This window comes from Ranitomeya variabilis, chromosome 6, assembly GCF_051348905.1.
Source record: "Ranitomeya variabilis isolate aRanVar5 chromosome 6, aRanVar5.hap1, whole genome shotgun sequence".
NCBI lineage: Eukaryota > Metazoa > Chordata > Amphibia > Anura > Dendrobatidae > Ranitomeya > Ranitomeya variabilis.
The window spans coordinates 372,301,807-372,329,003 of record NC_135237.1 but is presented as its reverse complement, the minus strand read 5'-3'; the positions used below and the strand labels follow the sequence as shown (position 1 = coordinate 372,329,003).

Sequence of the window (27,197 nt, the reverse complement as noted above, 5' to 3'; positions counted from 1 at the left end):
TCTGCTTTTTTCTCTGCCTGGACTGATCATTTTCAAAAGTCTCCATTCACGAGTAAAATCTGTATTCGGTGAAGACCGCTTTTTACATTACTGAGATGACTGTTGCTAATGATAAGATTCTATGTAGATGGAAGATGGGTAAGAGATGAGGATGAAGGCGCTCAGCCTCATGTTCCTCCTTCCTCTCCACCCAATAGAATCCTTTTAGTAGTAACTGCCATCTCCTATCTCAGTATTGTAAAAATCTGTCTTTTCTGAATACAGATTTTACCCTTGAATTGAGAATTTTGAGAATGAAGGATCAGTCATAGAGGAGAAAGAAGCAGATTTCTCTGATCAAATATATTAAAAAGTTGCTTATTTTCTTGTGTACTATTGATTTATGATATAAAAATTAAAACGACTCTTTTAAACATTTGTTACAATTATTTCAAATCCCTTAATACTGCAGTATAATCTCACAACAAACTTGTGAGTAACAGAGTCGGCATCAGGCCATATTATTGCTTTTGATCAGCTCTCCAGTGGTCCCGGCATGGGTCTTGTAGAACCTTGTATGAAGGAGCAGTGGCATAATGCGAATAATAATATGAAACCCATGGCGAAATCCAATCAAAACTGATCTAATTTGTGACAGTATATAGCAGTAACACACATGGGTTATGAGCTCGGCCATTACTAATCAGTACACCTGAGATATTCAGCATCTGGGCCGATATTCCACGCACAATACCATGCGGCACCGGATGTTCTGACCACAGATTGGCCATCTGCAGGGGTGTAGGGGATAGATGAGGGAAGTTTGGGGATGCGTTGTTATTTTCCTACTAAACCAGATTTGGCCTAATGAGGGTATCTGCGTGCCTTTGGGGTATTCCAGGCATGCACGGGTAACTAGTAAATTGATTTGGAATAGTTCCATATGAATAGTGGGCAGAATAATCTTTTAACTCTAATATCTGGAAAAATGAACTCCTTTCGTTTAATTAAATGCAACTGAAACCTTTGCGTTTGACCTTCGGATTTCTTTATATGAGTGATCGTTCAGGTTTCCAGTGTCCCTGAAAGCCCAGGTTATTGAAGTAATTATTCTCAATTGGTGGGTGGTCTTGTGAAAACCATTTAGAATTGATAGCTTCCTATGGAGAGCGGCATACCATTAGAAAGGCAATAGGTGAAGACGTTTAACTTCCTGAAACTATTAAGCTTTACGATTCCGTCAGACTTTTGTTTCTTTAGTCTCAATCATTGCACTCGTAGCCATGTTAACAGTAGAAATGAGATGTTTGGACCTTTTTGGTGCTATTTGTGATATGTTGTCGGTGTCTTTCAGATGTTATACGGCTGAAGGTTGGCCGCTGCGTTTGTTTTTTCTCCATACTGCGGCACGGTGTATTGTTTAGCTGGAATAGAAATAAGGCTGCAAATCATTGTACTCACTCGAGGTATTAATCACATTTCAATCCAATAATTAACATATTGCTTTCTAAGCCTGGGTTTGTAGCATTTCCAGCACTTTGCCCCTGCAATCACAGCACAATTAATGTTCTGCTTGCAAGTATTGCAGGATAACTATTCTTTGCATTACAATTGTGTTAGAGATTAGTTACAATAGATGCCATTTTAATTGACGTTAGTAATAAAAGTCAGCGACTCCCTCTGCTGGTTGAAATGAGGTATGACAGATATGTGTGTGGACTGTAAAGGCCTTTTGTAAATTTTGGGTTACTTTTATTATTTTTCTAAAGCATGTTATTAGCCTTTTTCTAACCATACAGAACTTTACTGAAACCTTTTGCTATAAAAATGTGGGTTTTTTTTTCCATTTACTTAAGAATGATTATTGCGTAGAATAGCATCCCTGTTTTGCTTAGGCATTTGTTAACAGAAGCTCTTTGAAATAAACTGAAAGGGGTTTTCTCAAATTTTAAAATAGTTACTTGTCCTGTAGTGGTGTACATCATTTATCTTCCCACTGCAGCCAATCACTGGCCTCACCACTGAAGCTTCTGATTGGCTGCAGTGGTTACAAGAGTGATGGGTGGTGCTTCATTACTTCAACCAAATTGGGACTGGTGGAACAGTTGAAGATTCAGGACTTAATATGTATTTCTTCATTTCATATTATTAATCACTCTCTGCCCACTTTCTAAAAATCCCAGAAAACCTCTTTTTAAAGAAAATCTGTTACTGTGTTTTTGCCACATACACTGATAGCAATATAGTGTAGAGACAGAGCTCCTGATTCTAGTAGCATGGAACTTACTGGGCTGCTTAGTTTAGTTCTGATAAAATCACTGATTTATCAGAAGGAGCTCATCACTAGAGGACTAGCAAGCCTGCTGCCATGTAGTCCTCCATATTCAGGAGCTCTATGTAACCTCCCCCCCCACCCCACCTCTGACAACTTTCTGTGTACACTGTATAGGGTCATAAAGCTGCCAATCAGGGATGGAGGCGTTCCACATTCAGAGAACTGGTAGATCCGAAGCAGGTAAAATAGTAATAGTGTCAAAATGACAGCAAATTGCTCTGTAAGTGACATAGCTGGAATCAGGGTCTCTGCCCCTACATTATGGTGCTCTCAGATGGGGTAACAAAAACCTGGTGACTGATTCCCTTTAAACTTGTGTGAAGCCTAATTCCACAAAAAAAACTTAGAAAGAATATGGCTACAGGACTAAAGGACCTGTAACTCATTCTTACCTATAATGAGGACCTTGGGTAATGCATGTGTCCTGTAATAATATTGTTCACAGGTTTCTTTTGAAGGGATTGTCCTGTCCTGCTCACTTCCACGTCAGGAGGTGCGGGTGTTGTCACACTGACTGTTTCCTGTTGGGAGTCGATCAGCACATGACGTCATCTGCCATGCTTCCCTCCAATTGCAGAAGTGAGCGGAGCATGACTAACCCTTTAAGTATTGTAGGCTTTTTTTCCCTCCCAATAAGAGAAGACAGATATGGCGCTACCAAACGTTTTTTTCTCTCTGCAGTACCTCTCGGCACTGTACACTTGACCCATTGGTCTGATGAGCGCTGAGTTGCAGTAACAGACACATTTCTTTTGCTCTCTGGATCAGTGGATTTCTAATGGTCAGATTCATAGTGATTAAACATCTAACGTCCTAGTAGAATCATAGAATGTTAGAGTTGGAAGGGACCTCCGGGGTCATCTGGTCCATCCCCATGCTCAATGCAGGAGTCACTAAACCATCTCAGACTCTGTCCAGCCTCTGTTTGAAGACTTCCCTTGAATGAGAACTCACCACCTCTCGTGGCCGCCTGTTCCACTCATTGATCACCCTTGTTGTCAAATAGTTTTTTCTAATATCTAATCTGTGTCTCCCACCATTCAGTTTCATTCCATTGCTTCTAGTCTTTCCATGTTCAAAGGAGGATAAGGATGATCCTTCTACAATCTGACAGCCCCTGAGATTATTGTAGACAGCTATTAAGACTCCTCTCAGTCTTCTTTTCTGCAAGCTAAACATTCCCAGATCCTTTATCCGTTCCTTGTAGGACATAGTTTGCAGTCCGCTCACCATTCTGGTAGCTCTATGGTAAAAATGCTCCATAAGGCTGGGGTCACACGTTGCCTATTTTATGTGGATTTTAACTTGTTCTTGTCCATGTCTGTGTTTATAGGTCCTAGAGAAAATTGGCTTTTGCTTCATTCTTTTTACGTTCTGTTGGTTTGGATTTTACCCATTCATTTCGACCCTAAAGCCAGAGGTGAAAGCCTTACCACTGGCTTTTCCCACAACCCAAAAATGAACATAAAGCATGAATAAATGAGCTGAATCTGTACTAAATACACAGAGTGAACTCTTCCTAGTGGTGCGGGTCACTGTTCTCAGTCAGTATGTATCATCTTGCTTATTTTATATGTAAATTGATTATTTTTTTATTCTGCAATGATATTAAAAAAGTATATAATTCCTAATGGCACATAGTATCTGATTCAGTGTAGGATAATTCTGTGTCTGCCGCTCTGATGGTTTCCATAATATGTCTTAATAATTAATAATGGCGTAGAGGAGTAATGAGCAGATTAGCGGTAAGGTTAGCCGTGCACATGGATTAGACATGCTCCTCCGTGTAGCAGGCTGGTTGTAAGCTCGCGGTGCACGTCTTATTTAGGCTATTGTGTTTTCCTTGAAAGACGTGTCAGATGAAAGTTAGAGGAACTCCATGGGAAAATGGCATTATGAGATGGAACACTGGGGGTCTGTTTCTGCGGAGAGCCGGACACAGTGTTTTACCTTGTGCTACATTAGCCCATTCCAGATCTCGAAGACTTTGCAACTCTTGATTTTTTTTTGTTGTGCAAATGATCTCCCAGTACTACATTGCTAAAACCCCTGCCCTCCATTCCAGTAATGCCAGAATTAATCCTCGAAGTTTGAAATCAACGTTGTCCGAGGAATCCGCCAGGTTTAGTTTATTTAACCTGTTCTGTGCCGCACGAATGGCATCGGCCGTGTTATTCCGGGTGTTGCGTTCACTCTTTATTGTTGAATAAAGCCTTTTTTTTCTTTTTTCCATGTCCTAGCACCATTAGCTTCTTAAAATTTGTTTTGTAAATGAAGGAAAGCTAAATGGCGTTGTGATTGTTGCCATTAGTGGCATTTTAGATGATACCCACAATTATTGTCTTCATTATCTTTGAACAGTCCCGTTTAGCTTCTCGTGCGAGATCAGATCTTATGTACAATTTTTCCCTCGGAGATTATTATTTCCAGCAGAGTATTTAATTTAGATTTTACAACCAATCAAATATTATGACATGTGGAAATGCACAGCTTTCTACACGGGGAGTAAGCGGGGGATGCCAAGACAGAACAGGCACGTTACTAGAGCAAAAAGGGAGCGGTTTTTAGGAAATTAAAGGGCTCCTGTCATTAAGATTTACCCTTAGAAGGTGGTATTGTCTTTGATAGACGTTAAAAACTAACTCCATGTGCTCTATGTTTGTCAATCAGTGGCACTATGCGAGGGGAGCACACTCACAGCAGTGTAAGTGACATTCCGGGGTCCGCAGGGAGGAGGCAGACGGTTTCTTCTCCGCCTCCTTGTCTTCTCCGCACAGGATGTCAGATATACTTCTGTGTACATGCCCCCACTCCATTGTGGCATTGATTGACAGCCGTCTCTGACTAGTCTGGTGAGCACAGGCAGGGAGAGCAGGAACAATTTAAATTAGTTTTTAAACACATTTAGCATTTCAGACTAACACCAGAATCATCATAAAGAGTAAAAGCAGGTTCATAGAGTGATCCTAATATCTTCAGGGGATACATATTGATGATAGATTCCCTCATAAGTGAATCTGTCACCATGTTTTGCTACATAATCTGAGAGCAGCATAATGTAAGGGCGGAGACCCTGATTCCAGCGATTTATCACTTACTGGGCAGCTTAGTTTAGTTTTCATACAATTGTTATTTTATCAGTAGGAGATTATCACTAGAAGACTACTTGGCCTGCTGCCAGGCAATACAGCCGCGCCCCCATCATTGATTGGCAGCTTTCTGCCTATGCACAGTGTATGCAGAAAGCTGCCGATCAGTGGTGGGGGTGGGGTTATACAGAGCTCCACATTTAGAGAACTGGTAGATCTGCTGCAGATAAAAACATTTTTTAAACTAGTAAAGTAAGTGATACATTGCTGGAATCATGGTCTCTGTCCCTATAGCATGCTGTTTAGAGATGGGGTAGCAAAAACATAGGAAACCTTAGCACTTTTTTTTTTGCTTATGGATGTAGTGATATGGCTGTAAAAGTAACTGTTCCATAAAAAGAATGATATTGTTTTTGTAGAGAGCGGATGTGCCAGTCATGAACAATCTAACTTGGAGACCATATGCAAATCAGGCTGGAACTGCAGTGGGGGTGTGCGAGGGCACTGGGAAAAAGCAGTCCAAGTGCTCTGACACACCGCAATGAATATTCATGAGCACCTTGTCATAAGGTAGATCAGGCTTGCTAAGACTTGCCTCACAATTTGTAATGTCAGTTGCTCCTTAGCTACAATCTGCAATCTGCCAGCATTCACTATGGTGTATAGAAAAGTGAACGTCTCATCTGCTTTCTGCCAGCACTATAGTGTCCAGTAGCATGAAGCAGTTGTCAGCCAGAAAAACATTACTATTAATAAAGGAAATGGTTGCAATCATTACAAATAAATGTAACTATCAATATATCATAAATGTAAACATAACATCTTCGTTGTTGTAATAATGAATGTAAAGTAATGTAAACAGCAGTATACATCGTGAATCCACTATAGTCTGCAAGCCCATACTCCTAACCAATTAGGCACCACAGACCTCTTTCTCAGTCACAGATGTTTATAGTTCTCCTCCGTTGGTCGGAGCCATCAATATTGCATCATTATTGCCTCACTCCCCTGAGGACTCCATTTAGGTGAAACATGTTGAAAGAAAATGGGTAATTACGGCACTCCTGTGGATGGTTCCTAAGTAAGATCCTATCCCGTGTAAATCTTGTAGAAAACTTGGCACTCAGGTAAATGTTGTAAGAAGATAATTTTATTTTGTGCAGGCAATCAAAAAATGAAGAAACGTTTCGGTCCTACAATGACCTTCATCAGTCAGACACACGTTGCCTATTTTATGTGGATTTTAACTTGTTCTTGTCCAATGTGTGTCTCATATCAGTTGCTTTGTTGCTGAGAAATAATCTTTGATCACTTTATGTAAATGACCTTTTCCAGGCTATGGGGAGGATGCTGCCTGGAAGATAACTCTGCCTCCAGAGATTATTATACATGAAGGGGAGTTACCTGTGTGAGACAAGTAACTAAACACAGAACAGGAGAAATGAAATTTGTCTTCTTGCAAACCCATTTTTTGCTTCTCTCTCAGCTTTGCTGTATTGCAGCAATATTGCAGCCCTGCCTGCCTGTGAGATGGAAGCTGATAAGAACCTGCAGATGTGTCAGTTATAATCACACACAGCTCTGCAGAGAGCGGCCATTACACATCACACTGGTAACAGTGGTAACCATTACACATCACACTGGTAACAGTGGTAACCATTACACATCTCACTGGTAACAGTGGTAACCATTACACATCACACTGGTAACAGTGGTAACCATTACACATCACACTGGTAACAGTGGTAACCATTACACATCTCACTGGTAACAGTGGTAACCATTACACATCACACTGGTAACAGTGGTAACCATTACACATCACACTGGTAACAGTGGTAACCATTACACATCTCACTGGTAACAGTGGTAACCATTACACATCACACTGGTAACAGTGGTAACCATTACACATCACACTGGTAACAGTGGTAACCATTACACATCTCACTGGTAACAGTGGTAACCATTACACATCTCACTGCGAACTCCCACTTATTTTTAAAATAAGCTCTGGAGGCAGAGTTATCCTCCAGGCAGTGTCCTCCCCAGATTGTGGAAGAGGTCATTTATATAAAGTGATAAAAGATTATTTCTGAGCAGCAACGCATCTGATATGAGACACACTGGTAGGACTGTTTTCAGCATTCTCTAACCTGTGTGCCCATATTAATAGTTTAGATAGGTCAAATGTAGTGACAGATTTCCTTTACGGATCTCCAGATTTAGATATAGAAACAGCATAATTTGTTAATTAGAGCTCTTGGACCTGATGTACTTAAAGGGAACCTGATATGTAAAATTTTAATATTGCGGTTATACAACCATTCTGAAATGGATTTTTAGAACACACCAGCCTCTTTGGGTTTAAGAGATCTATTTGATATTGTATGCAGTTTGTAATGTGAAATCTGGTGACAAATCCACATGAACCTATTGGGCAAGATGCCTTAGAGAGACCAAAGTAAATAATTGAATCCAGGTTTTTCATTTAGTCCTAGTGAATAAAAGTCACCAACGCTTTGCTGAGTCAATATCTGCAAAGATCCAGATCGCCACTATCATTAACATCAGTACAATTATAATACTATGAATTATACGTGGTCACAAAATATCATGGACATAATCGGAAAAATCGCTAAACTACCTCAAAAGAACCAATGATCAAAAATTGTTATTTCAAAAAATACAAAAATCTTTATTTAATTCAGTAAGGGGTACATGGAAGCAGGGGAAGCAACAGACAAGAACATGCAAAAAAAAGGCACACTAGCTGACAATACCAAGCTTCGATGAAATTTTGAGGAGTGGAAACATTTTCTGTGGAGTGATGAATTCACCTCATCTATTTTGCTGTCTGACAGACAAGTCAGGCTTTGGCAAATGGTATGCACCTGATTATATTGTGACAACTGTACAGTTTGGTGGGAGATGGATAATTCAGTGGAGTTGTTCTTCAGGAGTTGACCTAGGCCTTTTAGTTACATTGAACGGAAATCCTAATACTTCAGCATATCAAGACATTTTGGATAATTGTAGCTCCCAATTTTGTGAAAACAGTTTGGGTAAGGCCCTGTTCTGACTGTGCCCCAGTGTGCAAGGCAAAGTCCATAAGGGCAAGTTTGGAAGAGTTTGGCAAGGAACGACTTGACTGGCCCTGATCTCAACCCTATCCGACAGCTTTTGGATGAAGTAGAATGGAGATTGTGAGCCATGCCCTCTCATCCAACATCAATGTCGGACCTCTCAAATGCTCATCTGAATGAATGGGCCAACATTCCTACAGAAACGTTTGCTCAACATCCAAGGCCTTCCCAGAAAATTGGAAGCTTCTTTAGCTGCAGAGGGGTGGGTGGGGTGTTGTTGGAGGAGGGCAACTCCATACTAACGCCTATGGATTCAGCAGAGGAATAATATGTCCAAAATTTTTCGCAAATATAGTTTGCATAAGTTTGAATTTGCAGTGATCTACTGGTGTTAACCTGAAGAAGGCATAAATATCACCTTTCCAAAGCGTGTATCTCCTGATACAGTCTCTTCTTGGTATGTGCACACTTGATCCTGTAGTGGTAAAGGGTTAGTCATATAGTTGCAAGCTTCAGTTCATTACAAGGTTATTGCTGCTTGCAGGTGGCTGCAATATTTTCATCCAAAACCTATCTTTTCTGCCCTAACTGGAAACTTTGTAGCGATTTGCAACTGTGTTTGTCTCCTCTGTTACATTCTTCCAAATACTATGATGCAGAAGAGAAGTGTGAGGTAGCAGTTATGCATATTGTAGACAGTAATTCTTTATTATAATACAAAAAAGACCAACTCTCGAAAAGCCAGATTAAATCATTCCTTTCACTTTTAATGGGATTTGGATGAATAGAGTAAAATATGCACTTTGCATTCATTGATAGCATCTTTAGGTTGAGGTAATTGAGTCTTTTTTTTTCCCTTGACTGAATGAATAATGACTTCATCTGATCCTCAGCGAGGCCTGAAACTTAGACCGCCTTTGTCAAAGCAAAAAGATCTGGGCTTTGAAACATGCTCTACTTCCCTGGCTTAATTTTTCTTCATTTTAATCCAAAAACCTATTTTTCACAATAATTCAAGCATAAACTATGTAGTAGTTGAAGCAGCGGAAATTGCCAGATATTTGTCCTCGTTGTGCTACTTTTTAAATGCATCTGATAAATCAGCCACTGTGGTCCTGAGCTGTTCTGTTCTCAGGGGAAGGGGCAGCCTGTACACAAGCAAGTGTGTTGGAATTTGTCTCAGCGATTTCATTATAATTCTTTGAGAGCATCTCTTTATGTACTGGAATGTTCTGTTTTGCTACTCTCGCCGTGAAAGTTTATAGAGATAAATAGTTCTCCATAACCATGAGGCTTTTGCTGACGTACTTTTCCCACACTTCTCATAGCATCAGAATTAGTACCAAGTAAAGGTTGTAAACCTTGGCTTAAATTTTGAACTATTCAAAACTTGTATAGCTATATACTTGCACTGTGGACTTATATCAGGGCTATAAAAGTTTTAGGGGCTTTGTAGCTATAGTTGGTGTGTAATGCAGGTGACTGGACAGAGGACACGAAGCAAGAGGAGTCAGTGAACGGTGTAATTTACAGTAGTTATAAGACAATTGGTACTATTAAACAATGCAAATCAACAATGAACCATATAACGATACAATTGTAAACAATGAAAGCTCGTCACTATATAACACTAATGTTCTCTTCACAAGGAGGTTACGCCCATTCATGGTAGTTACCATGTAAGTACTTCCTGCAATTCTGGCCATAACATCGGTAACCGGGTTTTCCCGCTAGGCTACAAGTCTTTCTGCAAAGTCTATTAAAGCGTGTTGAGCCTCCCATGCACCAACCGGCCCCCTCCACACCTGATGTCCTAGCCCAGGCCAGCCCTGGTACCGTATGTTATCGCTGAAAGTGACGGCCCCGTGCACTGTGAAGAGGCATTCTTCTCTGGTCACAGTCTCCTCACATGTCTTCAGTGCTTGGCCATTGGCAGATGTCTCCTGGGCAGGAAGGACTGCGTCTCGACTCTTGACGAGTGTCATCTGGTCCCTGGAACTTGACCGGCACAGGTCCTGGTCTTGACTGGCACAGACTGGACCCTGGATCTTGACTGGTGCAGTCTGGGCTCTGGGTCTTGCCATATATCGTGTGGACCTTGTTCAGCGATGACCGGCACCTTGGTGGCGTATAGGCTTTCTGTTGAGGCCTGTCACTCTGACCTCAGCACCATCCCTGGTCCACATCTGCTCTTCTATCCTTCTTGGTGCAAAATTTCCATTCAGTTTGTCATGCAGGGCTTTTATATCCAGGAACTCTGTCATGCGAATCACCTGACTAGGTCCAGCGCAAGAACTTGCTCCCTCTGCAATTCTTCTGGTACAAATTGGTTCCACCTGGTTTCTCCCGGCCAGCAGATGGCGGTCTTTCCTCACTAATATCACATCACACAAGGGCTCTTCAGGGGTATCACTGCTTCCTCTTAAATTCCTCCCCCCTTTTAGCTTGCCAGTCTTCGGGCAAGTGGAATCCTTCTGAGTTCAATGTTTCTCCAGTGGTAACCCAGGTTCAGCCAACAGTTGAGCGCACTCTCAGTTTTTGAGCAGAATTTGTGTCCAATTCGTCTTGGTCAAACCAATTGGGTGGAATTCCAGTGTTGGCCTGCTCAGGCCTGCAAGGCACTTCCTGTAGTGACACTTCTGGAGTACTTGGAGACTAGGCCACCGGAGATTGCAAGTCGCCTCCTGAGTCATTCTCTGTCCCAGACGAGTGGCTTTGGCGCCTCTGGCAATCTCAATGGCACATGAAGCCATCCTTCCTCTTCCTCTAAGACTCCCCTTTGTAGGACCTCAGCCACTCCCGCTGGAGATCTGATCTTGGTACACTCCTCTGTTTCAGAGGAACAGGGCAGCAGCATATTTCAGTGCATCTCCCAGGGTAACACTCCGCCTTCTTCCTCAGGCCTGACCTCATAGACTGGGTTATCCAGGTGAATGTTCCTCACTGCTTGGTAGGGTACTGCTTCTCAGTGGTGATCCAGTTTGCTTCTGGGTCTCTTGGCCCTCTAGCACATGGTCCCCTGGCTCGAACTGTTCACCCAACGTTGGGGGTCGACCTTAGTATTCAACCTCCCAAAGCTTCTGCTCCACCAATCTCCTTATTATCTGGTGTCTATTCTTAGATCCAGGCACTTGGACTACTGTCTGGACAGGGGTGCTCAGAATCCAGCTTGAATTGAGTAATTTGTCATCCGCTTCGCCCAAACAGGATCCTGTAGGAGGTGTAAAAGGTAGTCCCGTGGACTCGATTGTAATAGACCCAGACCAACTGAGGTACAAATTTCGGCCACTTTATGTTCTTATCCTCTTCCAGGGTCCACAACATTTCTAACAGGGTCTGGTTTAAGCGTTTACCGGATTTGTTCCTTTGGGGGTGATACGGTGACCTATCAACCCCATAGATATGATACAGCCCGTCCATTATTTGCCCTTTGTTCGGTGTTAATTTGCTTTCGGCACCCATATAATATCAAATGGTGCTCCATACAGTATAATGGACCCACATAGTGCTCCATACAGTATGTTGACCCCACAAGGTACTCTATACTGTACTGTATAATGGCCCCACATGGTGATCCTTACTGTATAATGGACCCACATAGTGCTCCATACAGTATGTTGACCCCACAAGGTACTCTATACTGTACTGTATAATGGCCCCACATGGTGCTCCTTACTGTATAATGGCCCCACATGGTGCTCCATGCCGTATAATGGTTTCACATAGTGCTACATACAGCATAATGGCCCCATGTAATGCTCCATACACCATTATGGCCCCACATGATGCTCCATACAGTATAATGGCCCCACATATTGCTTCACACAGTATAATGTGCCCACATAGTGCTCCATAAAGTATAATATGCTCACATAGTGCTCCAAACAGTATAATGGCCCCACAATAAAAAAATAAATAAATAACTACTTGCCTCTGCCCGTTGCCTCGCTGCTCTGGACTCTTCACATGTTATAGTCCTACCTGTGGACATGTGTGCCATTTCCTCAGCTCTACCGCCGCCACACTCCTGCATGCGTGCCATCCCCTTAGCACTAGCGCCGCTCCTCTCACCTTCCTCAGCACGTGATGGTGCGTATACAGAGGAGAGTGACGGTGGCGCTAGTGATGAGGAGTTGGCTCTACGTGTCCCCCCTGGCACTCGTGCCATAGGTTCTCCACCACTGTCCTATACTATCACATCCTGTATTGTACATTGCTTACATTACTAGATACATTACATAGGCAAATATCTTACACTTCACGTGACACAAAATGTACACAAGAGGAAGGACATTATTCAGATTTCCCATCACATTATACACACCACTGATGTAAGTAAGGAGGAGCAGGGCAATATGTCCATCTCCTTATATTTCCCCTTCTTTAATGATAGTCGCCCTTGATCATCTAGAACACCTGGAACACACCAGTGCACTATACCACACATAACATTTCAACCCCAATGACGTCCTTTTCTTCTCCGCCACACAGAACCAGTATGATGTCTTCTTCATTCTTTCTTGTGAAGTGACATGGAACCGGTCCTACTTGGCTAGGACCCTAGAACTACAACTGTCCAAATCTCTAACCCAACAGCAATCTTTCAGGTTAACATTCGCCCTGGTTTTGCAAGGGGCCACAAGCCAACCACACGGCTCAGTCCATTTGCCTTCAACCCGGTTGGGACATCAGGTCGTCCACCCCCCCCCAAACATTGGTCCTCACGACCAGGACACAGTGTCTTAAGGGCAGAGTCTTCATGGGACACAGTCCATTGTCTTCCATCATTCCTTAGGACGGGGATGCAGTCCATATAGGACATTGCCCATAGTGGCATTTGGACAAAGTCCCCAACTTGTTGGGCAAGATCCTTGGCGAAGGGTGTAGATCCCTCTCGCATCACAAAGGTCCTCAACCAGCAAGGGGGAGATAATAATAGGCAAATCAAACTTTCAGCCATCCGTGGCCAACAACGAAGAGTCCTGAACAAATGGGTCCTAGAAGTGGTGAAGCGTTTGTCCTACTGGCATTCCAAGCTGCCCTGGGCAAACGTGAAATGAGCACAGCGTGGACTTCAACATTCGACTCGATTTTCCTCACCGGTTCTCTAGCTGTACTCTAGGGTACCTGATGACCTTATCACTTGGCACCAGCGTCCCGCCAGAGAGGGAAGCGATCACTCCCTCCATTGGGTTGTCCTCCAGCTCATGCCTCATGAGGCCCCATCAACTGCTGCATCTGACGACGACCTTTTCCCTCATTGGGACTGTTCAGCTGGGTCCGGACCCACTGCTCCCCTTTCGTCTTGGCCTAGACTACCCCCGCAATAAACTTCGCCTGATTGGCGAGAGGTGCGCACCCTTGCTGGGGCTCACCTCAGGCATCGTGGCCTGCGGGGTCTGCAGGCACTTGGCCCTATAGCGGGCTGTAGACCAGGCCATTGTTCATGGCTGCCGCTTTTCCTCAACCCTCTCAACAGGCCGCCTGGTCTCACCTTCTTCTCCATCTTCAACATTCATCCTTGGTCAACGTTCTCCCGGGCCAACTCACACTGGGTCAATGTCAGTTGCCATTACTGCATGCTGCTGTTCTCCAGATGACTTACAACTTTCGAATGGTGTCATCTCCTCAAGAGCCTGAGACCAGTCAAGGCCCCACCTTTCTCTGGATGGAGTCCGCCCTGACCCACCATCCCATTTCTCTAGTCCCTGCCACCTTCCTAGGTGGATCTTTTCCATCCACTTCACTCTGCAATGATGGTCACTCCCCACTGTAGGCTGACTCTCGTGGTCCCGGCACTCTCCATTGTAGGTGTATCTCTTGAATGGCTGGACACCGCTTTGTGCCCTTTTAGTTCTTACGCCTACTATGTGTGGGTCCGTCTCGCCATTTTGCAACACTCACCACCATCTTGCACCTTGCTCTGCTCCATTTTAGCATAACGGTTGCCATCTTGCTTGTAACTAAAGCCTTTTTCACATCGTTCAGGTCTTTCTGAGGCAAGGCTTGATCTGCCGACTACTGATCTGCCAGTGTGTTGAGCCTCCCTAGCCCCAACCGGCCCCCTCCCCACCTGATGTCCTAGCCTAGGCCAGCCTTGGTACCATATGTCATCCCTGGAAGTGATGGCGCTACTCGCACATGCTGTTCCTCTGCAATGGTCTGAGCATTGTCAGCCAGATAAATATCGGTGTAATCACCCTGAATGGGTGACACCTTGAAGAAACCCCACAGGCCCAGCCAGATTGGGCAGCTGAGCTGTCACTCAAAATGTTTGTGAGAGAAAATAACGTGAGCACTACTGTGTATGGTGCCAAGATAGGTTACCAAACCTCACGCGATATATGAAGGAACCTGGCACTCAACTTAATGCAATGAAAGAAGAGCTTTTATTCAATCCAACGTGAATAGTACAACAAAACGTTTCGGTCAGTCCGACCTTCGTCAGTTAAGTACTAGTATGCTAGAGGGTTCCAAATGAACACCTTAATGTGAAGGCACAGTGAGCGCTGGCCGTCTTTCCTCATATGCAGCCCAGCTGACTGCGCCTGCGCGGCCGCCCTGCCTGTGATTCCCAGCCCCGCAATGTGAATAAATCATAAGTCACTGCGGGGTTGGGATTCACAGGCAGGGCGGCCGCGCAGGCGCAGTCAGCTGGACTGCATATGAGGAAAGACGGCCAGCACTCACTGCGCCTGCACCAGGCAGGGGAAAAGAGCGCAGGCGCCGGCTACTTTTGAAAACAGCGGTGAGGAGGAGGCGGCGCCCGGCGCCAAGAAGATGTGAGTGACAGCAGTGTGCTGTCTGAAGCAGGGGGGAAACGTCGGACCACTTGACTGAGGACCAGGTACTTCAGACAAATTATAAAACTGATTATTTCTCAAGTTACAGCACCCAGAACTAAAAGAGCCACCTTGTCAGAATGCAGCATTACTGCTGCACAAGGTGGCTCTTTTAGTTTGAAATGACTGGGGGGGGGGGGTGACAGGTTCCCTTTAAATTACTCGTAGTACGTTTCCAAGAGTAATAGCGCAATGTGAAATACATACTCTAGAATTTTTGCACAAGTATTTATTAAAACCAAAGTAAAGCACGGAAAAACCAGCTCACTGTAATTGCCCAGTTAAGTCCAGAGCAGCATATGGAATAAGTATTGAACACGTCAACATTTTTCTAAGTACATATATTTTATTGTGCTAGTGACTTTAAATTTTCACTCGATGTAGGTAAAAACTCATCTAATCCACACAGGCAAAGAAATCAAACCATACATGTCCACAAATTAAGTTATGTGTAGTAATGAGAAATGACACAAGGAAAAAGTATTGAACACTCTTACTGAATTTTAATTAATACTTTGTGCAAAAGCCTTTTTTGGTGATAACCGCTTCAAGGTGCCTCCTGTATGGAGAAACTAGTCGCATGCATTGCTCAGGTGTGATTTTGGCCAATTATTCCACATAAACACTCTTCAAATCCTGAAGGTTGCATGGGCTCCTTCTATGAACTCAGATCAAGTGATTGACTAGGCCACACTAGCAGCTTTATTTTCTTCCTCTGAATCCAGCTGAGAGTTTCCTTAGCTGTGTTTTTGGGATCATTGTTTTTCTGAAATGTCAACCTTTGGTTCATCTACATCATCCTGGTAGATAGCAGCAGATTTTTATCAAGAATGTCCATTTATCCTTCCTTCAATTATATGAAGTTTTCCAATGGCATATGTGGAAAAACAGCCCCAAAACAAGATGTTTTCACCTCCAAACTTCACTGTTAGTATTGGTATCATGTTTTTGGAGTGGTATGCAGTGCCTTTTGGCCTCCAAACATGGTGTGTATTATGCCATCCAAATGTGTTAAATTTTGGTCTCATTTGACCAGGCTATATTCTCTCAATATTTCACAGGCTTGTTGTTGAGCAAACTTTAAAAGAGCTTGCCTTTGTTCAGCAGTGTAGTCATGCGTGGTGACCGTGCATGCAGGTCATGAAGCTGAGGGAATTACTTATTGTTTTCTGTCAAACAAATTGTACTTGCTAATTCTAGGTTTTTCTGTAGCACTCCACAGATGGACTGTGGCTGTTGGACAACTCTTCTGATAACCTCTGAAATCATGCGGGGGAACTAACTGGTAAAGGCTGGTTTATGGTCAAATGGTGTTCTTTCCACTTCCGGATTATGGCCCCAACAATGCTCATTGGAACCTTCAATAGTTTAGACATTATTCTGTAACCAATGGCATCAGAATGCAATAATAAGGTTGCAAAGGTCTTGAGACAGCTCACTGGTTTTACCCGTCAGGAGATGTTTCTTGTGTGGCACCTTAGTAATCAGACACCTTTTATATGTCATCAGTTTAACCAGCTGATATTATTTTTCACGAAGTGGTAGGATTGCTTTCTAATTAGTGATAGATTTCAGCTTGTGTCATGACTTTCCATGGCTTTTTGCACCTCTTTTTTTTTCATATATTCAATACTTTTCCCCTGTGTCATTTGTCATTATTACACATAACGGAATTTATAGACATCTCTGCCTTTGATGATTGGATAGCTTGTTCCCAACATCTGGTGAGAAATTCCTGTCAATATCACCTTTAGAAATATATTTACTTAGAAAATTAGTGACATGTTCAATACTTATTTCACCCCCTGTATTAATAATAAAAAGAGATCCAGTTTCACAGACATAACATCTTCTCCTTCATTTGTGCAAGTATGAAAACATTTTTACATGCAAATGCATTTCCGGTAGACACATCACCCTTGTTCACCCTTCAATAAGGATGCTGTGTGCAACGGAAATGCATCAGTATTTCTTTATCCATACTTGGATGTGAAAAATGTTGCAAGAATAAAGGAGAAGACTTTCTGTCCATGAAGCTGGATCTATTTCGATTATTACATAAAAGTGACATGTCAGGAGAGTTGTATGGCATTCTTTAAAAAAACTGGGTCCGTTTACGATCTAAAGGTGACCTACATGCTCACTTTGCATTTACGTCTGGTTTCTCCTGTCTCACACAGAAACATTGCATGCAGTGTTTCTCTGACTAGTTGATGGCTGTGGCCAAATTATGAACTCCCCCTAATAATATAATGTGAAAGCCTGAAATGCAATAGATTCCAAGTCACAAACGCCATTTTCTTTTAAGCATTTATCTACATTTCTGTAGAATAGTGTTTCCCATAATGTATCTTAAGCACTGAAAGGGAAAGTCTGTGCTCAGAGATTGTAAGCTAGTCTCATATCCTGTATCCGATGTGTGCATTATTTGTAATATCTGTTTTCTTAAAATATGAAATGCAAATCTTTATAGAAATACATACTGCTTGGTGACAGATATTGGACTTTGAGGCTCGGAACGTTTTGTGTTAAAGACCTCATTCACTCTTCTCTAATACAATCATTGGCATGACTATGTTGCAAAGTAGCATTCACATTGATAAGGTGGGACCTAACCGGATATGTAATAATATATTGAATTTTTATTTCTTTGCAGGTGGGCCTCCTGGATCTGGAACTGAACCAGTTGACGAAGGCGTTATTTCTGGCTCTGGTGGCCCTCTCCTTAGTAATGGTAACCTTGCAGGGGTTTGTTGGCCCATGGTATCGCTACTTGTTCCGGTTCCTCTTGTTATTTTCCTACATCATTCCGATAAGGTATATTTGTAGCAAAGAAAAAAAGGGATGTCTAATTTCACTGAATGTTGCATTTTTTTTATATATATATATATGCTTGGCTCACATTGTGAAGGAAATTGATCTGATCAGGAAGCTGAGTGAGAAAGTGCCGGCAAATCTGCTGATTCCTGAAGGATCACTCTGCAGAAAGCAATACTGTTGTATTTTTGTGCAAAGTTCATTTTACTAGACTAATCCGGATATCTAATACGTAGCATAATGTTAGTGCGTTTATGTAAAATACTGTTACCACGTACCCCAGTGTAAGATAGATGCCTATAAATGCATTAGAATAATCTGAAATCACATGTAAAAGAGGACCTTTCTCTGGATTCACTGGATCTTTAGATTTAATCTGAGTGCCTCCTCCATTTGCTTCTGTTTCACTGATTCGGGAATATTTATTCTTTTTCTTCTGTTTCCCTAAAGTTATTCCATCTGGTGATAAAGAAGAAAATTTTCTCTTCAAACGATAGGGTGGATGCCACCCATTCTGGGGGTATATACATGTATTTTTTCTCCCCTTATGCTGGCCAATTAAGCCATTGCCGCTCCCACAGAGATGTCCCGTGGTACACGCATACTTAGTTGCAGGGAAAATACACATCTTTATTTTCAGGGGTATCATTTTGGAACTAAGAGGTACAGAAGAAAAAGAAAAATTGTTCCGTACTCAGTGGAGCAGCATCAGTTGGAAGAGGTACTCTGTGTACAGCACTGCTCCATCACTTTTATTTTTTATTTCACTGCTGGAGTGGTGTCACTGGTTCCCTGAGCCTTGGATTATACTTACCAGCTTCTATCTTCAGCTGTTTCCGGTGTCACTGCAGTCCCATGTCGCCATCTTGTGATCGCAATTTCTGACTGACCAAAAGTCACAGGCAACAGTCACAAACTCTCAATGTAAGTCTATGAAATCCATGAACTTGCCTTTTCCTATCTCTCATAGACTTACATTGTGTTGCGACTTCCAGCTCACCCAGCAAACACTGAAGCATTGCGGTAGGTCACAACCTGCAGAAGACTGACCAGAGCAGCCCTGATAATAGATGAAGACAGCAGCTGGTGAATACAATGCAGGAGATAGGGAACTTAGATTAGTGACATCACTCTAGTTGTAAACTTCTACCCCCCACAAGAAATGCTGGAGTAGTGCTTTGAATTAACAACTCCACTGAAAGTTCAGGAACTATCAGCATATTTTTGCTATGTAATCTGAGGACAGCATGATGTAGCAGCTGAGACAAATTGCAGTGATGTGTCACTTATGAGGCTGTGTTCAGTTGTTTCCATACAATGTTGTAGGTTTTATCACCAAGAGATTATCACTGCCTAGCCTACAGCACCTGTGAGCCATGGTCTGACCACGCCCGCTGCTCTGATATGCTTCTTACTGTCAATAGACAAGGTACACAGAAAGCTGGGGTGTGGGCGGGGTTAGCTTTCTCAGCTCTGCTTCATGCTACATCTAAAAACTCTGATTGTGTCACAACTGCTGCACCCAGTAACCTAAGTGATACATTAAAGGAATCAGGGTCTCTTTTCCTGCATTATGCTGCTCTCAGATGAGGTAGCCAAAACCTGATGACAGATTCCCTTTAAATGGGTCATGGTTTTGTTTGTTTCGCAGCAACACATTATATAGCATTAATTACGAATTCTATTTGAAAAGATCAAAATAATGTTTCAGCTGATCGTTTTCATGTCACAAGTCAAATATATCGACCAACTTCAGGAAAAATAAACATGCTATTGCCTTAATAAAAACTACCTAGAAATATTTGTCTATGAGACGGTATCATTTAGCATGTCTCTGGACTTTATTTATTTCCATTATTTATTATGCAGTAGTGTACAGAGATTGTCATTACTCCCTGACATCCCTACAGTACCCTGGGCTATGTCAAAGTACAGGGTGGTGAAGTCTGTCGAAAACTACCAAACCTGACTCCTCTTACAAATATTGCAGCATCTCATTTTTATCTTTTATAGTTATTTTAAAATTGTTTAGAAATGTTAACAGTGTGAATGTATTGTATGTTATGAGAGTCTAGAGCCATTGTTTTAAAAAAAACCCAATGGTAACGAGGATGTTGGTGTCCGATGTTACCATTGTATTACCGTAAATTGGTTACTGCTATTATGGGACATTAATGGAGGAGTCGGAACCTTGGCGTCCCGACTCCACAGCACTGCTAAATAGGCGTTTTCCTTTGGAAAGTTGTTTAGTTGCATGCTGGGCTATTATTTCTGGATGTTCTATTTTGTTGTGTTATCTTCTATGTCAAATATGATCTTATGTTCTTATTTACATACTAATGCTAATAACCTGCTAATATAGACCATGAAGTGGATATAGTCTTCATGTTTAGGCTCTCAGTGCTAAAGTCACTCTTTAGATCTGCCTTTTTACCTTTCTCATCTTCCCTTGCACCCACGCTGCTTTATTAACCCCTTAACTCCCGGAGGTATTTTCGGTTTTCTTTTTTTGCTCCCCTCCTTTCCAGAGCCATAACGTTTTTATTTTTCCATCAATATGGCCATGTGAGGATTTGTTTTTTGCAGGACGAGTTGTACTTTTGAACGACACCATTGGTTTTACCATGTCGTGTACTAGAAAACAGGAAAAAAAATCTAAGTGCGGTGAAATTGCAAAAAACAAGTGCAATCCCACACTTGTTTTTTGTTTGGCTTTTTTACTAGGTTCACTAAATGCTAAAACTGACCTGCCATTATGATTCTCCAGGTCATTATCAAACATATATAGGTCCTTTTTTATCTAAGTGGTGAAAAAAAAATCCAAACTTTGTTAGAAAAATAGATAAAAATTGCGCCATACTTTGCCTTCATTTTTCGTGATTTGGGGTCGGGTGAGGGCTTATTTTTTACGTGCCGAGCTGACGTTTTTAGTGATACCATTTTGGTGCAGATACGTTCTTTTGATCACCCGTTATTTCATTTTAATGGAATGTCGCAGTGACCAAAAAAACGTAATTCTGGCGTTTTGATTTATTTTTCTCGCTACACCGTTTAGCGATCAGGTTATTCCTTTTCTTTTATTGATAGATCGGGCGATTCTGAAAGCGGCAATACCAAATATGTGTAGGTTTGATTTTTTTTTTTTAGTGTTTTAATTTTGAATGGGGCGAAAGGGGAGTGATTTGAACTTTTACTGTATTTTTTATATATATTTTTGAAAACATTTTTTTACTTCTGGCATGATTCAATAGTCTCCATAGGAGACTAGAAGTTGCCATAACCCGATCGGCTCTGCTACATAGAGACGATGCTCAGATCTCCTCTTTGTAGTAGAATTACTGACTCGCTATGAGCACCGACCACTGGGTAGGGCTCACAGTAGTGACAACTATAGAGGTCTCCAGGAGACATCTGGTTGTCATGCCAATGAACCGGTGACCCGCCATCACGTGACGGGGGTCACCACATGGCCAGAAGTGTGAGTTAAATGCTGCTGTCAGCATGTTGCTGCTGTCAGCGTACTATTACGGCCGATATCAGAAAGGGGTTAAAAACATTAAAGGGATTGTCCCAACTCCCACACCAATCTGCTGGTTGCCATGGCTGTTTTCCTGGATATTAGCAATATTCTGGGTGGAACACCGTAATACTACATTGTTTAGTGGGTGCTGCTGGATATTGCACCTAATCTATTCACCTCAATGGTAGACATGTGGGTAGCATGTAATGATTTATCGGGGGGAGGGGCAACAGCATTAGATAAGCTCCCTCCCCTTCCCATTCCTAACATCTTAAAGGCCTATATGCAAATAATAAAAGCCTGAGTGGCACTTCCAAATATTATCTACAGCAGTATTGCTATTCATATTTCATATAGTTCATAGCACTACAGAGTTCAACTTATTGTTGTTTTCTTAAAGGCCATTGTCATGATTGAATTTGGTATCAAGCAGGTTAAACAGTGAAATGCGTGCGCCAATCTCTGTAGTTACTCTTAAGTGTCATTTGCCTAACTCAGCCACCCCCCACACTGTATGGTGCAGTCTCAGCTCCTGAGCCAGCTCCATGTAGTAAGTGCACTCAATTATCTAAATTGCATTGCGGATATCGCCAAGGGGTTAAAGTAATAAAGCAAGAGAGAAGAAATACAACATTTAAAACTTTTTGAAAGAAAAATAAATTGTCTAAACATTATTATAAAGGCAGAAAATCCTGAGACAAGGACTGTCAATGTAAGTAAAAATAATAAAAAATGTTCTTCAGTTACAAAATAAGAGGCTTTAAGAGATTGTCCGAAACCTAACAGCAAATTTAATATTAATGTCTATTTAATTTAAAGAAAACTAATAACTTTTGTAATTAAATTAAATTAAAAAATATCCCTACTGTTTCTACTTTAAATTCCTGTTTGTTTGTTTTCTTCCAATAACATTTTGGTTCAGTCTCCCAGCATGCACTGGGGCTTCTCAAACAGAACGTCACATCAGGGGGGCTGGTGCTGCAGTCACTGTTTCAGCTGCTGTCACCACTCTGAATCAGGAAAATGACAATCTGGAATCAGCCTTGTCTATTTTCAACATTTACAACTATCAAACTGCGCAAAGTAAGAGGTGGTAATCCAACTAGACATGCACGGCCTCGCTCAATGCAAGTGAACTGATAAAGTCCGCACACGTCTAGTCAGAATGTGACATGTAGTATGCATATTGCATGACTGCTCACTCCCTACACCGGAAAATCTGGGCTGCAGACTTTCAGGTCAAATCTGGACAAGGTCTTTAAGACTTGTAGTAGGTTCAGGAAACATCATGCATCTAGGGGATTAAAATTCTAAGATCTTTATTGTAAATATTTTAGATGATCAAAAAGATTTGCAATACCCAGTTCTGACCTATGTTGTGTCTGGTATTTTCGGCCTAGCATCCCTACGGCACCTTTGTCACTTCCTAGGCCTGGCGACATCAAAACAAATATTTTTGATCAACTCTAAAAATCCATTATCAAAAAGCCGCTCCATCCGAAGCGTTTTGAGTCCATGAGCCTCCCTATAAACATTAGATAGCTGTCGATAGATTCTTCTGCCAACATCTATCTCTCCAGACTCTCCCATACACAGTTGTACTTCCTCTGCCAAGCTCTCCCGTGTTCTGTACGAGAGACTCACTGCCATACGTTGTTGTCAGTGATTTATCTCTTTGATAACAAATGGATTGGCATTCCGAAATCGAACATGTCAGATCCTTACCCCTCCCGACATCATCCATCAGGAAAAAGTTGAGGGCCCCATACACATTAGACTGTCAGCTAAACTCATCAATATCTGCTAGTTTGGTTAAAGAGGTTGTCTGCTACATTTACATTGATGGAATATCCTTAATATAGGTCATCAATGCCCGATATGCCAGGATCAGACACTCGGCACCCCTGCCAATCATCTGTTATCGGTGTTGGCTGTGGCCGCTGGCCGGAAGTACTTACTTGTGGAGGTGGCCGTCTACTTGTGATGGCCACCACAGGGTACTACACATCCGCTTCCTATTCAAATCAATAGGAAGTGGATGTGCAGTTCCAAGCCTTGGCTACTACAAGTAGACGGTCAGCAAGTAAGTACTTCCGGCCAGCAGCTGCCGACACTGATAACAACTGATCTGTGGGGGTGTCGGATGTTGGACCCCGGCCGACCAGACTTTGATGACCTGTCCTAAGGATAGGCCATCAATGTAAAAGTAGTGGGCAACATCTTTAACGTTTGTCTAATGTGTATGATCGCTTTACTCGTAGAATTATTTCCAATGAGTCTATTGTCTTTTGACTCCGTAGGTCCTGATGCATAGACGCTTGAGGCCTGATTCATCAAAGCTTTTGTGCCAGAGTTTTTGTGTAAAAGATTTGAAAAGTCACAATATTTAGGCACATCTCATATTTTGCGGCTTTTGATGTTTTCATGTCATTTTTTTCCAGCTCTTCCAAAATGGGTAGAGCTTGGGTGAGACAAGAGTGTGGTAGGGGCGGGCCACCACAGCTCATCTAATTAATAACAAGGCTACGATATTTCCTACACCAGAAATCTCACTCTTGTACCTGACTGGAGTGAGATTTCTGGTGTGGCGCACGGAATCGCACTCTACATGTCAGGCTCTCCAGATTCATGAAGAGGCGTGCACATTGTCTATGAGTGAGGGTCTTAAAGTGACAGTTTCAGCAGGTTTTTCTATTTGATATGAAGTCAGGATAATGTACAAACCCTGATTCCAGGGTTGCATCACTTACTGGGCTGCTATGCAGCAGTTTCAATACAATCTGTGTCTTATCAGCAGGAGATTATCACTGCTGGACTAGGTGTCATGTGCAAGCCAAACCAGCAAAGCTGTGTAACCCTGCCACCACCACGAATTGGCAGCTTGATGACAATGTGCAGTGTACTCAGGAGGTTGCCAGTCAGGTGTGGGTGGGGAATATACCCAGCTCAGCATTCTGATCACTGCTGCATCTATAGCAGAGAAAACAGGGAATCTAGCAAAAACAGCACCAAGCAGTCTAGTAAGTGACACATCTCTGGAATCAGTGCTCTGCCCCTATAGCATGCTGCTCTCAGATTGCGTATCAAAGACTTGCTGACAGATTCCTTTTAACACTAAAAATTCATAAAAGGAAAATGCTTTTTAAATTGGATTTCCAATATAGATCTTGGAATCTCAATTCATCAGCTGTTGGCTGTTTTCTAAAGCTGCTATATGTCCTTTTATTGTGTGGAGTCCTGTAAGCTGGATCTGTGCATTCTTTGGATGCCCACACGCTGTGTTATAGCAGGGGTGCAATGCATTAAGGTGGGCGGGCTATGTCATACATTTAACTTATCTGAAGTGAAGGGGAAATCCACCATATAGAATATTGCTGTAATTAATGATTGCAGAATAGCTGCTGTAATACTGTACAGGATTGCAGACCTGAGAGTATACATGGCTTCTGATAACAGATTACCCATCGTGAAATGTAATAGTGTTTTTCAAGTCCTTGTAACCTTCACTGTGTCACTCATGTCATTACATCCACAGCACCATGAAAATGATGGGGTCATATGTTGCCTCTAAGCCTATCAGGTTGAGGGGTGCTGCTAATTTACCTACTGTACGTCTAATGAAATTACATGAAACGTTACATGTACGTTAATGAAATTACACAGAGTTGGTCTCCTTGGAGCATCATGTCTTTTTTTCAAAAATACATACAGTAGATTTTGTGCAGTTTTTTATTGTTCACAGATTGCAGCTAGATTCATGGGCATACTGTTGTTTAAATAGAATTTATCAGCAGGATTTTGTAATGTAAGTAAAACATGGCTGTAATGGCGCTGTAGTACTGATTATATTGATACCTTTAGTGATGAAATCCTCTCTGTGGTTCTTCTTTATCCACAATTTGAAGTTTTCTGCTAATTAAATTTTGGTTCATTGGGGCCGGACTGTGCACTGCCTACAGTTTTTGAATGACAGGTCATTGCGGAGATGTCAAGCAGAGGAGACTGGTCATTCCCAGACTGGCGGGATGCTGAGGTGATGGGGAATCAGAGATCGGAGGCAGGCGGAGGATCACAGATCGGAGGCAGACTGAAGGTCCAGGGAATCACAGATCGGAGGCAGACAAAGGGGCTTGGGAATCACAGACCGGAGTCAGGCGGAGGGGTCGGAGAATCACAGATCGGAGGCAGACTGAAGCTCCAGGGAATCACAGATCGGAGGCAGGCGGAGGGGCCAGGGAATCACAGATCGGAGGCAGGCGGAGGGGCCGAGGAATCACAGACTGTCATCATGCGGAGAGCCAGGGAATCACATGTCGGAGGCAGGCAGATGGGCTAGGGAAACACAGACTGGAGGCAGTTGGATGGGGCCAGGGAATCACAGACTGGAGGCAGTCGGAGGGGGCGGGGAGTCACAGACCAGAGGCAGGCGGAGGGGCTGGGGATTTACAGACTGTCAGCAGGCGGAGAGCCAGGGAATCACAGATCAGAGGCAGGCAGAGGGGCCAAGGAATCACATACTGTCATCATGCGGAGAGCCAGGGAATCACAGATCGGAGGCAGGCGGATGGGCTAGGGAATCACAGACTGGAGGCAGTCGGAGAGGCCGAGGAATTACAGATTGGAGGCAGTCGGAGGGGCCAAGGAATCACAGACTGTCATCATGCGGAGAGCCAGGGAATCACAGATCGGAGGCAGGCGGATGGCCTAGGGAATCACAATTGGAGGCAGGCGGATGGCCTAGGGAATCACAATTGGAGGCAGGCGGATGGGCTAGGGAATCACAGACTGGAGGCAGTTGGAGGGGCTTGGGAATCACAGACTGGAGGCAGTTGGAGGGGCCGGAGAATCACAGACTGGAGGTAGTTGGAGGGGCCGGGGAATACAGGCCAGAGGCAGGCGGGCGAGCCAGGGAATCACAGATCAGAGGCAGGTGGAGTGGCAAGGGAATCACAGACTGGTGGCAATCAGGGGGGCCAGGGAACAACCGCATAAAGAGCAACCGTGTGCGAAACACATCGCTTGCTCTTGTTCCTGTCCACCACTTTTTTAATTGTTTTTTTTAATGGAATAAAGATTACTCTGAAAATGTTACCAGAAGCTGGAGCATTTTTTCTTCTTTTTGCAATTGCTAAAGTGCTAGAATGGTCGGCTCGTGGTTCCTTGCATGCTGGACTCTTATAAACTTCAACAGTAATCTGGCATTATCCTTTCTGTTTTCCGAAGAATCATAGACCAGAGACAGGCGGAGGGTCCGTGGAATCACAGACTGTAGGCAGGAGTTGGGGAATCACAGATCGGAGGCAGGCGGAGGAGCCAGGGAATCAGAGACTGTAAGCAGTAAGAGTGGCTGGGGAATCACCGACTGGAGGCAGGTGAAGGGGCCGGGAAATCACAGACTGGAGGCAGGCGGAGAGGCTGCGGAATCACAGATCAGAGGCAGATGGAGGAGCTGGGGAAGCACAGACAGAAGGCAGGCAGAGGGCCGGGGAATTGCAGGCAGAGGGCCGGGGAATTGCAGGTAGAGGGCCG

At 43.0% G+C, this 27,197-nt stretch overlaps 1 protein-coding gene across 2 annotated transcripts in view; it reads left to right on the top strand.

The window, feature by feature from the left end:
* ATP9B (ATPase phospholipid transporting 9B (putative)) overlaps positions 1-27,197 on the top strand; it is a 428,187-nt gene that overhangs the window by 237,560 nt on the left and 163,430 nt on the right. For both annotated transcript variants that reach the window (XM_077270058.1, XM_077270059.1), the window contains exon 12: positions 17,988-18,148. In XM_077270058.1, coding sequence (XP_077126173.1) covers positions 17,988-18,148 — 161 coding nt within the window. The remainder of the gene's footprint in view (positions 1-17,987; positions 18,149-27,197) is intronic.